The sequence below is a fragment of the Oncorhynchus nerka genome, linkage group LG14 (genome assembly GCF_034236695.1).
Source record: "Oncorhynchus nerka isolate Pitt River linkage group LG14, Oner_Uvic_2.0, whole genome shotgun sequence".
In the NCBI taxonomy this organism is placed as follows: Eukaryota; Metazoa; Chordata; class Actinopteri; order Salmoniformes; family Salmonidae; genus Oncorhynchus; species Oncorhynchus nerka.
The window spans coordinates 104,253,514-104,267,086 of record NC_088409.1 but is presented as its reverse complement, the minus strand read 5'-3'; the positions used below and the strand labels follow the sequence as shown (position 1 = coordinate 104,267,086).

The 13,573-nt window shown below is 42.7% G+C and overlaps 1 protein-coding gene across 1 annotated transcript in view; it reads right to left on the bottom strand.

Moving 5' to 3' along the window:
* LOC135575080 (uncharacterized) overlaps window positions 1-1,704 on the bottom strand; it is a 2,921-nt gene extending 1,217 nt beyond the window's left edge. Inside the window, exons 1-2 of the mRNA XM_065027248.1 lie at window positions 1,674-1,704; window positions 1-651 (exon numbers count right to left, since the gene is read on the bottom strand). The exon at window positions 1-651 is cut by the window's left edge and continues 1,217 nt beyond it. Of these exons, the coding sequence (XP_064883320.1) occupies window positions 1-651; window positions 1,674-1,704 (682 nt within the window). The remainder of the gene's footprint in view (window positions 652-1,673) is intronic.
* Between the last annotated feature and the right edge of the window lie 11,869 nt (window positions 1,705-13,573).

Sequence of the window (13,573 nt, the reverse complement as noted above, 5' to 3'; positions counted from 1 at the left end):
AGGCTGGGAGGGTTGGGAGGGTGACAGTCTGGGAGGCTGGGAGAGTGACAGTCTGGGAGGCTGGGAGGGTGACAGTCTGGGAGGCTGGGAGGGTTGGGAGGGTGACAGTGTGGGAGGCTGGGAGGGTGACAGTGTGGGAGGCTGGGAGGGTGACAGTGTGGGAGGCTGGGAGGGTGACAGTGTGGGAGGCTGGGAGGGTGACAGTGTGGGAGGCTGGGAGGGTGACAGGATTGGTAGGCTGGGAGGGTGACAGTCTGGGAGGCTGGGAGGGTGACAGTCTGGGAGGCTGGGAGGGTGACAGTCTGGGAGGGTTGGGAGGGTGACAGTCTGGGAGGGTTGGGAGGGTGACAGTCTGGGAGGGTTGGGAGGGTGACAGTCTGGGAGGCTGGGAGGGTGACAGTCTGGGAGGCTGGGAGGGTGACAGTCTGGGAGGCTGGGAGGGTGACAGTCTGGGAGGCTGGGAGGGTGCCTGTCTGGGAGGCTGGGAGGGTGACAGTCTGGGAGGCTGGGAGGGTTGGGAGGGTGACAGTCTGGGAGGCTGGGAGGGTGACAGTGTGGGAGGCTGGGAGGGTGACAGGCTGGGAGGGTGACAGTCTGGGAGGCTGGGAGGGTGACAGTCTGGGAGGCTGGGAGGGTGACAGGATTGGTAGGCTGGGAGGGTGACAGGCTGGGAGGTTTCAATCAATCAAATGTATATATAAAGCCATTTTAACATCAGTTGATGTCACAAAGTGCTGTACAGAAACCCAGCCTAAAACCCCAAACAGCAAGCAATGCAGATGTATAATCACGGTGGATAGGAAAAACTCCCTAGAAAGGCTGGAACCTAGGAAGAAACCTAGTTAGGAACCAGGCTCTGAGGGGGCTGTCCTCTTGTGGCTGTGCCAGGTGGAGATTATAACAGTACATGGCTAAGATGTTCAAATGTTCATAGATGACCAGCAGGAGATTATAACAGTACATGGCCAGGATGTTCAAATGTTCATAGATGACCAGCAGAGTCGTGTAATAATAATCACAGTAGTTGTCGAGCGTGCAGCAGGTAAGGAACTCAGGAATAAATGTCAGTTGGCTTTTCATAGCCGATCATTCAGAGTTAGAGACAACAGGTCCAGTAGAGAGAGAGAGAGTCTAAAACAGTAGGTCTGGGACAGGTAGCACATCTAGTGAACAGGTCTGGGTTCCATAGCCGCAGACAGAACAGTTGAAACTGGAGCAGCAGCACGACCAGGTGGACTGGGGACAGCAAGGAGTCATCAGTGCTAAGGTTCTCCGAGAGAAAGAGATAATTAGAGAGAGCATACTTAAAATTCACACAGGACACCTGGTAAGACAGGAATAATACTCCAGATATAATACTCCAGACACCATTAAAAAGGTAATTTACCACCTTCAGGAGTGCAGTCTCAGCGCTATGATGGGGTCTAAAACCAGACTGAAGCGTTTCATACACATTTGTCTTGAGGAAGGCAGTGATTTGCAGAGCAACAGCTTTTATATATTTCTTTTAGAAGAATGCTTGATTCGATATAGGCCAATAGTTTTTTAATACTGTCTTGGTCAAGGTTGTTGCAAAATTGCAAGATTATGTTACAATACTTTTGTTGCATTAAATGGTTGTTTTATGCAACAGAATAAGGGGTTGTTAGAATACTCATCTGTGTGTGTTCTACTGAGGATGTGCCTCTGTGTCACGCTCGCCATCCTCCCTGTCATAAATCGACCAAGGCGCAGTTCCACATCTTTTAATGAAACCAAAACAACCAAAACACAAACAGGTAAACAGCAAAGACCGTGACGTAACTGAGGTGCACACACACACACGGAAAATAATTACCCACAAAACACAGGTGGGAAAAGGCTACCTAAGTATGGTTCTCAATCACAGACAATGATTGACAGCTGCCTCTGATTGGGAACCATACCAGGCCAAACACATAGAAATAGAAAACATAGAAAAAACACAGAATGCCCACCCCAACTCACCAAACTAAAAGAGAGACATAAAAAAGGAACTACGGTCAGGACGTGACACTCTGGAAGATGTACAATATCGTTGGGTGATACCGCATTCCAGAGCATGGGTTAATGTTTCTGTTCTATACAGTACAGAGAGATGAACCCAGGGCCATACCTTGGTATCTACACAAAGAGAACTGTTTTTATAGCAGATACGGTCTGCTGTGAGTTATAAGTATATTTCATACGAATCTTAACCCTGTGACCCATTCCATACATCTGTTGTTCATCATGTAGGTTGAAAGGGGTCTATCTTGGCTATAAAAGTCTCGGGGCTCTCAACGAATCATCTGAGGGCGAGGATATGTGTTTACTTTCAGCTTCCTGTGGCAACCGAAAGTGCCTTAAATAAATATTGTTCGGGATAGGGGGCAGTATTCGGAATTTTGGATGACTGAGGAGTCCAAAGTTAACTGCCTGTTACTCAGGCCCAGAAGCTAGGATATGCATATGCATGGTAGTATTGAATAGAAAACTCTAAAGTTTCTAAAACTGTTGAAATTATGTCTGTGAGTATAACAGAACTGATTTGGCAGGCAAAAACCTAAGACTAATTTTATTTCTGTTGACCTGCCAGCCAATTCCAAGCTTAAGCTATTGAAACCAAAGACTTCTGCCTCCCAAATTGCAGTTCCAATGGCTTCCACTAGATGTCAACAGTCTTTATACATGGTTTCAGGCTTGTATTCTGAAAAACCAATGAGCAAAAGTTGTTTATCCTCGAGGTAGTCCCGAGGTAAAACTAGTCTCAGTGCTCGCGTGACCGAGGGAGTGTGCTTCTAGAGCTCTGAAACTTTAGAAACCTGTTCTAGAGCTCAAGTCGATAGTGCACAGTGAGTTGTGGCTCTAGAAGGTTATCAGACCGAGGAACAGCCTCGTACATTTGCATTAACTTCAATTCATTTTGAACGTCGCAAAAATTATGACATTTAGAAAAGTACCAGAAGACTAGGTGCATTGAAACCACCTTGGCCCATAGAGACGGACCCTACACATCTCTGGCCTATAGCTCGTTCAAGGACCCCGTAGCAACCCTGAAATAAGTGAATTTTCAGCACTAATTAAGGTCACTGCTGGGGCTCCGAATGACCTATCGACCTGAAACTCAGCTAGGCCTACACATAATGTCAGAACTGGACACGCAGCATGCATATATATATGTTTTTGATTTTTTTAATGGTTTTAACTTCGAGATAGGCGCCGCTTTTAAAATTTTGGATACAAAACGTTCCCGTACTCTAGGGGCAGTATTTCATTTTTGGATAAAAAGACGTGCCCGTTTTAAGCGCAATATTTTGTCACGAAAAGATGCTCGAATATGCTTGGAATTGATAGCTTTGGAAAGAAGACAGTCTTACGTTTCCAGAAATGCAAAGATTTTCACTGTGAGTCCCTTAGAACAAATGTTTCGGGCAAAACCAAGATTTATGACCGACCAGGAAATGCACAGGATTTCTGAGGCTACGTTTTCCATGATCGTCTTATATGGCTGTGAATGCGACAGGAATGAACGGACTCTTTCTCTTGTTTCCCCAAGGTCTCTGCAGCATTGTGACGTATTTGTAGGCATATCATTGGAAGATTGACCATAAGAGACTACAATTGCCAGGTGTCCCTCTTGGTGTCTGCGTGGCAATTGGTGCGCAAATGTCAGGTCCCAGTATTTTTCCATTCACTTCTCAGAACGAGGCAAGATACAAGGACGGTGCTTTCAATGGAGAGAAATATGACAAACCACCTTCAGGATTGATTCAAACAACGTTTTCCATGTTTCAGTCAATATTATGGAGTTAATTCTGAAAAAAGTTCGACATGTAGGTGACTGAATTTTCGGTTAGTTTCGGTAGCCATATGCATAGTAACAAAAGGGAACGATGTGTCCTACACAAGAATCTTTCAGGAAAAACTGGACATCTGCTATGTAACTGAGTCTCCTCATTGAAACATCTGAAGTTCTTCAAAGGTAAATTATTTTATTAGATTCTTTGGCTGGTTTTTGTGAATATGTTGCGTGCTAAATGCTAATGCTAACGCTAAGCTAGCTATCACCACTCTTACACAAATTAGTGATTTTCTCTGGTTCTAAAGCATATTTTGAAAATCTGAGACAGGATTGTTAAGAAAAGGATAAGCTTGAGAACAGGCATATTTATTTTGTTTCATTTGCGATTTTTAAAAATCGCTAACGTTGCGTTATGCTAATGAGCTTGAGGCTGTAGTAACGATACCGTATCCGGGATGGGGCGTACTATCAGGTTAAACAAGATATTTTGTCACGGAAAGATGCTCGACTATGCATATAATTGACAGCTTTGGAAAGAAAAAAAACTGACGTTTCCAAAACTGCAAAGATATTATCTGTGCAATGCTACAGGCGAAACGAAGATGAAATTTCATGCAGGAAATGGTCCAGATTTTGCCCTGTGCCCTGTGTTCCAATGTCTCCTTATATGGCTGTGAATGTGCCAGGAATGAGCCTGCACTTTGTCGTTTCCCCAAGGTGTCTGCAGCATTGTGACGTATTTGTAGGCATATCATTGGAAGATTGACCATAAGAGACTACATTTACCAGGTGTCCGCCCGGTGTCCTCCGTTGAAATTATTGCGTAATCTCCAGGTCCATGCGCGTTCCATTTTCTTCAGAGGAGAAAGTCAACTGCCACGAATGATTTATCATCGATAGATATGTGAAAAACTCCTTGAGGATTGATTCTAAACAACCATGTTTGTTTCTGTCGATATTATGGAGTTAATTTTGAAAAAAGTTTGCGTTGTAATGACTTAATTTTCGGGTTTTTTCTTACCCAAACGTGATGAACAAAACGGAGCGATTTGTCCTACACAAATAATATTTTTGGAAAACTGAACATTTGCTATCTAACTGAGAGTCTTCTCATTGAAAACATCTGAAGTTCTTCAAAGGTAAACGATTTTATTTGAATGCTTTTCTTGTTTTTGTGAAAATGTTGCATGCTGAATGCTAGGCTTAATGCTATGCTAGCTATCAATACTCTTACACAAATGCTTGTTTAGCTATGGTTCAAAAGCATATTTTGAAAATCTGAGATGAGTGTTGTTAACAAAAGGCTAAGCTTGAGAGCTAATATATTTATTTCATTTCATTTGCGATTTTCATGAATAGTTAACATTGCGTTATGGTAATGAGCTTGAGGCTATAAATAGGATCCCGGATACGGGATTGCTCGTCGCAACAGGTTAACAGAAGGCAAAATGAATTGTGGGCCGGCTCTGAAATATGAGAGAGTTGGCTTTTAAAAGATTTGGACAAAGTGAGTTTGGTGACAGTATGTGTAAGTTGTGTCCGTATGATATCTTATTGACTAATGAGTGACTTGATGGCAGTATAATATATTGGCATTGTACATTTTATATCACAAATGGACAGTGTAGATTTCCAATGTATTTAATGAGACATTTACCATCACCAAATGGACAGGCTGAAATCAACACCAATGAGCGATGGAGAGGAACCACTATCACTGCTTGGCCATCCCAAGTTGAACGAGCCAGTCAATTGGGCATGCATGCAGTATATTCGAGCATGTCCAATTTGTGTTGGGAAATGGCCATTGTAATACATTGCAAATGGACAGTGTACATTTGTCCATTTCCAATGTATTTAATGACGGATTTTCCATCAACAAATGGACAGGCTGAAATCAACACCAACGAACGATTGGATAGTGTCCATTACCAATATGCTATATTGTCAGTGTGAACATGCTATTCTGCAAGTTGAAAGCATCCATTGCCAATGTTTTTCCATAAGGACTTCCCATTACGAATTGAACATACTGAATCAACATCAACAAGAAATTCATACTTCCTATGGCTTTCTATGATCGAACATGACATATAGACCTTCTAGGTTGATTAACCTCTTCAGTCGACCCTCTACTTTTTTGAACATTTTGTTAAAAATCGCGCAACATTTCAGCGCCCTGCTACTCATGCCAGGAATATAGTACGTTCATATGGTTAGAATGTGTGGATAGGAAACCCTCGGACGTTTTTAAAACTGGTTAAATCACGACTGTGGCTATTACATAACGTGCGTTACATCGGAAAGCGCAGGAAAACCTGATCACAGAAAATGGAAATAAATATCCTTGCGCCACTTCCAGCAATTGTTAACAGTGAGCCGAATTAGATAAGACCGAGCATTCAACTCCCACAGCATCCCCATGTTGTCGAGTATCTTGTGAATTTAATCATCTTTGATTCTTGGTTGAACCGAAAGAGGGGCACCGCTTACCTCCGGTCTCCGCCCAGATCATTCCGGAAGAGCTCTCTCCTGAAATTTTTTCCAAGACGACAGCTAATGATATTTACATCGCCTACGGATGATTTTTATCGCTTATTAACGTTTACTAATACCTAAAGTAGCATTACAAACGTATTTCGAAGTGTTTTGTGAAAGTTTATCGTCTACTTTTTGAATTTAAAAAAATGACGTTACGTTGTGAAATCGCTGTTTTTTTCGTTTATCACACAGTCTACATATAACGATATCTTGGCTTTATATGGCTCGATTTAATCGAAATAAAGACCCTATAGTGTTTATGGGACATCTAGGAGTGCCAACAAAGAAGATGGTGAAAGGTAATGACTGTTTTCTATTTTATTGTGCGGTTTGTGTAACGCCGAAATGCTAATTATTTTGTTTACGTCCCCTGTGGGTCTTTTGGGGTGTTGCATGCTATCAGATAATAGCTTCTCATGCTTTCGCCGAAAAGCATTTTAAAAATCTGACTTGTTGCCTGGATTCACAACGAGTGTAGCTTTAATTCGATACCCTGCATGTGTATTTTAATGAACTTTTGAGTTTTAACTAATACTATTAGCATTTAGCGTAGCGCATTTGCATTTCCAGAGCTCTAGTTGGGACGCAAGCGTCCCGAGTAGAAGCAACAGGTTAAGGGCTTAACATAGTGATATATATAATTTGGGCAGTATAAATGCCATTTGGGTTCGGAAGCAGACTTCCTATGATCATATATGGCAAATGGACATAACATCCTGATTCGGTACTTTCAATACATATGCCATTTGGACATTTCTTATGCCATTTGAACATGGTTCACTAACTTTTGGGTTCGGAAGCCGACTTTCTATTGTCATATATGGCAAATGAACAAAACATTGGTCTTATTTTATTGAGTTTGTCTGTAAGGCCTATGTAAAAAAAAAAAAAAAAAAAATGTCCAAAACGCATATTTTATGAGGTTTGAAAATGTTAATTTGTTTTTGAGATTTTGAACATTTCACCATTTGGGCCTGACTTTGTGCCCATTTCCCATATGAAAACCTATGGTGGAGCACGCTCTAGGCCTATTGGATTTTTGGTTGATTAAACTTGTCCGGTTGCAATATGGTTTTGATGAACTGCAGTCCATTTTGAGTGGTATTTGCGATTGTGTATATGGTTTGACCAATGCCAATAAGTTGCCATTCATTTTTGCCCATTTCATGGGGTCTTCCCTTACTGTTCCAATTTTCTGGAAGCTTGCTTCAGGGCTCTGGTATTTTCTGTATACCAGAGAGCTAGTTCTTATGGCAAATAATTTTTGTTTTTACAGGTGCGACTGCATCTAGGGCATTACGCAAGGTTAAATTTAGTTCTTCAGTTGGTTGGTTAACCGATTGTTGTACTCTGATGTCTGATGTCCTACATTTACATTTAAGTCATTTAGCAGACGCTCTTATCCAGAGCGACTTACAAATTGGTGCATTCACCTTATGACATCCAGTGGAACAGTAGTGCATCTAAATCTTTTAAGGGGGGTGAGAGGGATTACTTTATCCTATCCTAGGTATTCCTTAAAGAGGTGGTGTTTCAGGGTAGGAGGACGGAGTCTGGAAGGTCATCTAGATTTTTTGGGGATGAAATATGGGCTGTGTACAGCTGCAGTGATTGGTAAGCTGCTCTGACAGCCCCATATACTACCCACCCCTGCTGCCCACTGCACTGCGACTAGGAAACAATGTTACCACAGATAAATCTACGATAACCAAGAATTTCAATAAGCATTTCTCTACGGCTCACCCAAATCCAGACAGCAGATTTTCTGAAAGAGCTGAAAAATCTGGACCCAACAAATCAGTTATCTGAACAGCTTACCGACCGTTGCAGCCCATCTGTAAATAGCCCATCCAACTACAATCCCCATATTGTTTTTATTTACTTTTTTTGCTCACTAGTATTTCTACTTGCACATCATCATCTGCACATCTATCACTTAAATTGCTAAATTGTAATTACTTCGCTACTATGGCCTATTTATTACCTCCTTACTCCATTTGCACACACTGTATATAGATTTTTACATTGTGTTATTGACTGTACTTTTGTTTATCCCATGTGTAACTGTTGTTTGTGGCGTATTGGCCAGGTCGCAGATGTAAATGAGAATTGTTCCTACCTGGTGAAATAAAATAAATGTAAAAAGTACTGCAGCAGGTAAACAGACATAGTACTACAGCAGGTATACAGACATAGTACTGCAGCAGGTAAACAGACATAGTACTGCAGCAGGTATACAGACATAGTACTGCAGCAGGTAAACAGACATAGTACTGCAGCAGGTATACAGACATAGTACTGCAGCAGGTATACAGACATAGTACTGCAGCAGGTAAACAGACATAGTACTGCAGCAGGTATACAGACATAGTACTGCAGCAGGTAAACAGACATAGTACTGCAGCAGGTATACAGACATAGTACTGCAGCAGGTAAACAGACATAGTACTGCAGCAGGTAAACAGACATAGTACAGACATAGTACTGCAGCAGGTAAACAGACATAGTACTGCAGCAGGTAAACAGACATAGTACTGCAGCAGGTAAACAGACATAGTACTGCAGCAGGTAAACAGACATAGTACTGCAGCAGGTAAACAGACATAGTACTGCAGCAGGTAAACAGACATAGTACTGCAGCAGGTAAACAGACATAGTACTGCAGCAGGTATACAGACATAGTAGCATACAGACATAGTAGCAGGTAACAGACATAGTACTGCAGCAGGTATACAGACATAGTACTGCAGCAGGTAAACAGACATAGTACTACAGCAGGTAAACAGACATAGCAGGTAAACAGACATAGTACTGCAGCAGGTACTGCAGCAGGGTAAACAGACATAGTACTGCAGCAGGTAAACAGACATAGTACTGCAGCAGGTACTGCAGCAGGTAAACAGACATAGTACTGCAGCAGGTAAACAGACATAGTACTGCAGCAGGTATACAGACATAGTACTGCAGGTAAACAGACATAGCAGGTATACAGACATAGTACTGCAGCAGGTAAACAGACATAGTACTGCAGCAGGTATACAGAGCAGGTAGTAGTACTGCAGCAGGTATACAGACATAGTACTGCAGACAGGTATACAGACATATACAGTACTGCAGCAGGTAAACAGACATAGTAGCAGGTAACAGACATAGCAGGTATAGTACTGCAGCAGGTAAACAGACATAGTACTGCAGCAGGTATACAGACATAGTACTGCAGCAGGTATACAGACATAGTACTGCAGCAGGTAAACAGACAGTACAGGTAAACAGACATACAGCAGGTATACAGTAAACAGACATAGTACTGCAGCAGGTATACAGACATAGTACTGCAGCAGGTAAACAGACATAGTACTGCAGCAGGTAAACAGACATAGTACTGCAGCAGGTATACAGACATAGTACTGCAGCAGGTATACAGACATAGTACTGCAGCAGGTAAACAGACATAGTACTGCAGCAGGTAAACAGACATAGTACTGCAGCAGGTATACTACAGCAGACATAGTACTGCAGCAGGTATACAGACATAGTACTGCAGCAGGTAAACATACAGCAGGTATACAGACATAGTACCGCAGCAGGTAAACAGACATAGTACTGCAGCAGGTAAACAGACATAGTACTGCAGCAGGTAAACAGACATAGCAGACATAGTACTGCAGCAGGTAAACAGACATAGTACTGCAGCAGGTATACAGACATAGTACTGCAGGTAAACAGACATAGTACTGCAGGTATACAGACATAGTACTGCAGCAGGTATACAGACATAGTACTGCAGCAGGTATACAGACATAGTACTGCAGCAGGTAAACAGACATAGTACTGCAGCAGGTAAACAGACATAGTACTGCAGCAGGTAAACAGACATAGTACAGCAGTACTAGTACTGCAGCAGGTAAACAGACATAGTACTGCAGCAGGTAAACAGACATAGTACTGCAGGTAAACAGACATAGTACTGCAGCAGGTAAACAGACATAGTACTGCAGCAGGTAAACAGACATAGTACTGCAGCAGGTAAACAGACATAGTACTGCAGCAGGTAAACAGACATAGTACTGCAGCAGGTATACAGACATAGTACTGCAGCAGGTAAACAGACATAGTACTGCAGCAGGTAAACAGACATAGTACTGCAGCAGGTAAACAGACATAGTACTGCAGCAGGTAAACAGAAACATACATAGTACTGCAGCAGGTAAACAGACATAGTACAGCAGGTAAACAGACATAGTACTGCAGCAGGTAAACAGACATAGACATACCGCAGGTGCAGCAGGTAAACAGACATAGTACTGCAGCAGGTAAACAGACATAGTACTGCAGCAGGTAAACAGACATAGTACTGCAGCAGGTATACAGACATAGTACTGCAGCAGGTATAGTACTGCAGCAGGTAAACAGACATAGTACTGCAGCAGGTATACAGACATAGTACTGCAGCAGGTAAACAGACATAGTACTGCAGCAGGTATAGTACTGCAGCAGGTAAACAGACATAGTACTGCAGCAGGTAAACAGACATAGTACTGCAGCAGGTAAACAGACATAGTACTGCAGCAGGTAAACAGACATAGTACTGCAGCAGGTATAGTACTGACATAGTACTGCAGCAGGTAAACAGACATAGTACTGCAGCAGGTAAACAGACATAGTACTGCAGCAGGTATACAGACATAGTACTGCAGGTAAACAGACATAGTACTGCAGCAGGTATACAGACATAGTACTGCAGCAGGTAAACAGACATAGTACTGCAGCAGGTAAACAGACATAGTACTGCAGCAGGTAAACAGACATAGTACTGCAGCAGGTAAACAGACATAGTACTGCAGCAGGTATACAGACATAGTAGTACTGTCCTGCAGCAGGTATACAGACATAGTACTACAGGTAAACAGACATAGTACTGCAGCAGGTAAACAGACATAGAGGTAAACAGACATAGTACTGCAGCAGGTAAACAGACATAGTACTGCAGCAGGTAAACAGACATAGTACTGCAGCAGGTATAGTACTGCAGCAGGTATACAGACATAGTACTGCAGCAGGTAAACAGACATAGTACTGCAGCAGGTAAACAGACATAGTACTGCAGCAGGTAAACAGACATAGTACTGCAGCAGGTAAACAGACATAGTACTGCAGCAGGTAAACAGACACTGCAGCAGGTATACAGACATAGTACTGCAGCAACAGGTAAACAGACATAGTACTGCAGCAGGTAAACAGACATAGTACTGCAGCAGGTAAACAGACATAGTACTGCAGCAGGTAAACAGACATAGTACTGCAGCAGGTAAACAGACATAGTACTGCAGCAGGTAAACAGACATAGTACTGCAGCAGGTAAACAGACATAGTACTGCAGCAGGTAAACAGACATAGTACTGCAGCAGGTAAACAGACATAGTCCTGCAGCAGGTAAACTAGTAGCAGGTAAACAGACATAGTACTGCAGCAGGTAAACAGACATAGTACTGCAGCAGGTATACAGACAGCAGGTAAACAGACATAGTACTGCAGCAGGTAAACAGACATAGTACTGCAGCAGGTAAACAGACATAGTACTGCAGCAGGTAAACAGACATAGTACTGCAGCAGGTAAACAGACATAGTACTGCAGCAGGTAAACAGACATAGTACTGCAGCAGGTACTGCAGCAGGTACAGAGTACTGCAGGTAAACAGACATAGTACTGCAGGTAACAGACATAGTACAGCAGGTAAACAGACATAGTACTGCAGCAGGTAAACAGACATAGTACTGCAGCAGGTATACAGACATAGCAGGTGCAACAGTAGTACTGCAGCAGGTAAACAGACATAGTACTGCAGCAGGTATACAGACATAGTACTGCACTGCAGCAGGTAAACAGACATAGTACTGCAGCAGGTAAACAGACATAGTACTGCAGCAGGTAAACAGACATAGTACTGCAGCAGGTAAACAGACATAGTACTGCAGCAGGTAAACAGACATAGTACTGCAGCAGGTAGTACTGCAGCAGGTAAACAGACATAGTACTGCAGCAGGTAAACAGACATAGTACTGCAGCAGGTAAACAGACATAGTACTGCAGCAGGTAAACATACATAGTACTGCAGCAGGTAAACAGACATAGACTGCAGGTACTGCAGCAGGTAAACAGACATAGTACTGCAGCAGGTAAACAGACATAGTACTGCAGGTAAACAGACATAGTAAAGCAGTACTGCAGCAGGTAAACAGACATAGTACTGCAGCAGGTAAACAGACATAGTACTGCAGCAGGTATACAGACATAGTACTGCAGCAGGTAAACAGACATGCAGCAGGTAAACATAGTACTAGTATACAGACATGCAGCAGGTATAACAGACATAGTACTGCAGCAGGTAAACAGACATAGTACTGCAGCAGGTAAACAGACATAGTACTGCAGCAGGTAAACAGACATAGTACTGCAGCAGGTAAACAGACATAGTACTGCAGCAGGTAAACAGACATAGTACTGCAGCAGGTAAACAGACATAGTACTGCAGCAGGTAAACAGACATAGTACTGCAGCAGGTAAACAGACATAGTACTGCAGCAGGTAAACAGACATAGTACTGCAGCAGGTAAACAGACATAGTACTGCAGCAGGTAAACAGACATAGTACTGCAGCAGGTAAACAGACATAGTACTGCAGCAGGTATACAGACATAGTACTGCAGCAGGTAAACAGACATAGTACTGCAGCAGGTAAACAGACATAGTACTGCAGCAGGTAACAGACATAGTACTGCAGCAGGTAAACAGACATAGTACTGCAGCAGGTAAACAGACATAGTACTGCAGCAGGTATACAGACATAGTACTGCAGCAGGTAAACAGACATAGTACTGCAGCAGGTATACAGACATAGTACTGCAGCAGGTAAACAGACATAGTACTGCAGCAGGTAAACAGACATAGTACTGCAGCAGGTAAACAGACATAGTACTGCAGCAGGTATACAGACATAGTACTGCAGCAGGTATACAGACATAGTACTGCAGCAGGTAGTACTGCAGCAGGTAGTTCTGTACTGCAGGTATACAGACATAGTACTGCAGCAGGTATACAGACAGTACTGCAGCAGGTACTGCAGGTAAACAGACATAGTACTGCAGCAGGTAAACAGACATAGTACTGCAGCAGGTAAACAGACATAGTACTGCAGCAGGTAAACAGACATAGTTCTGCAGCAGGTATAC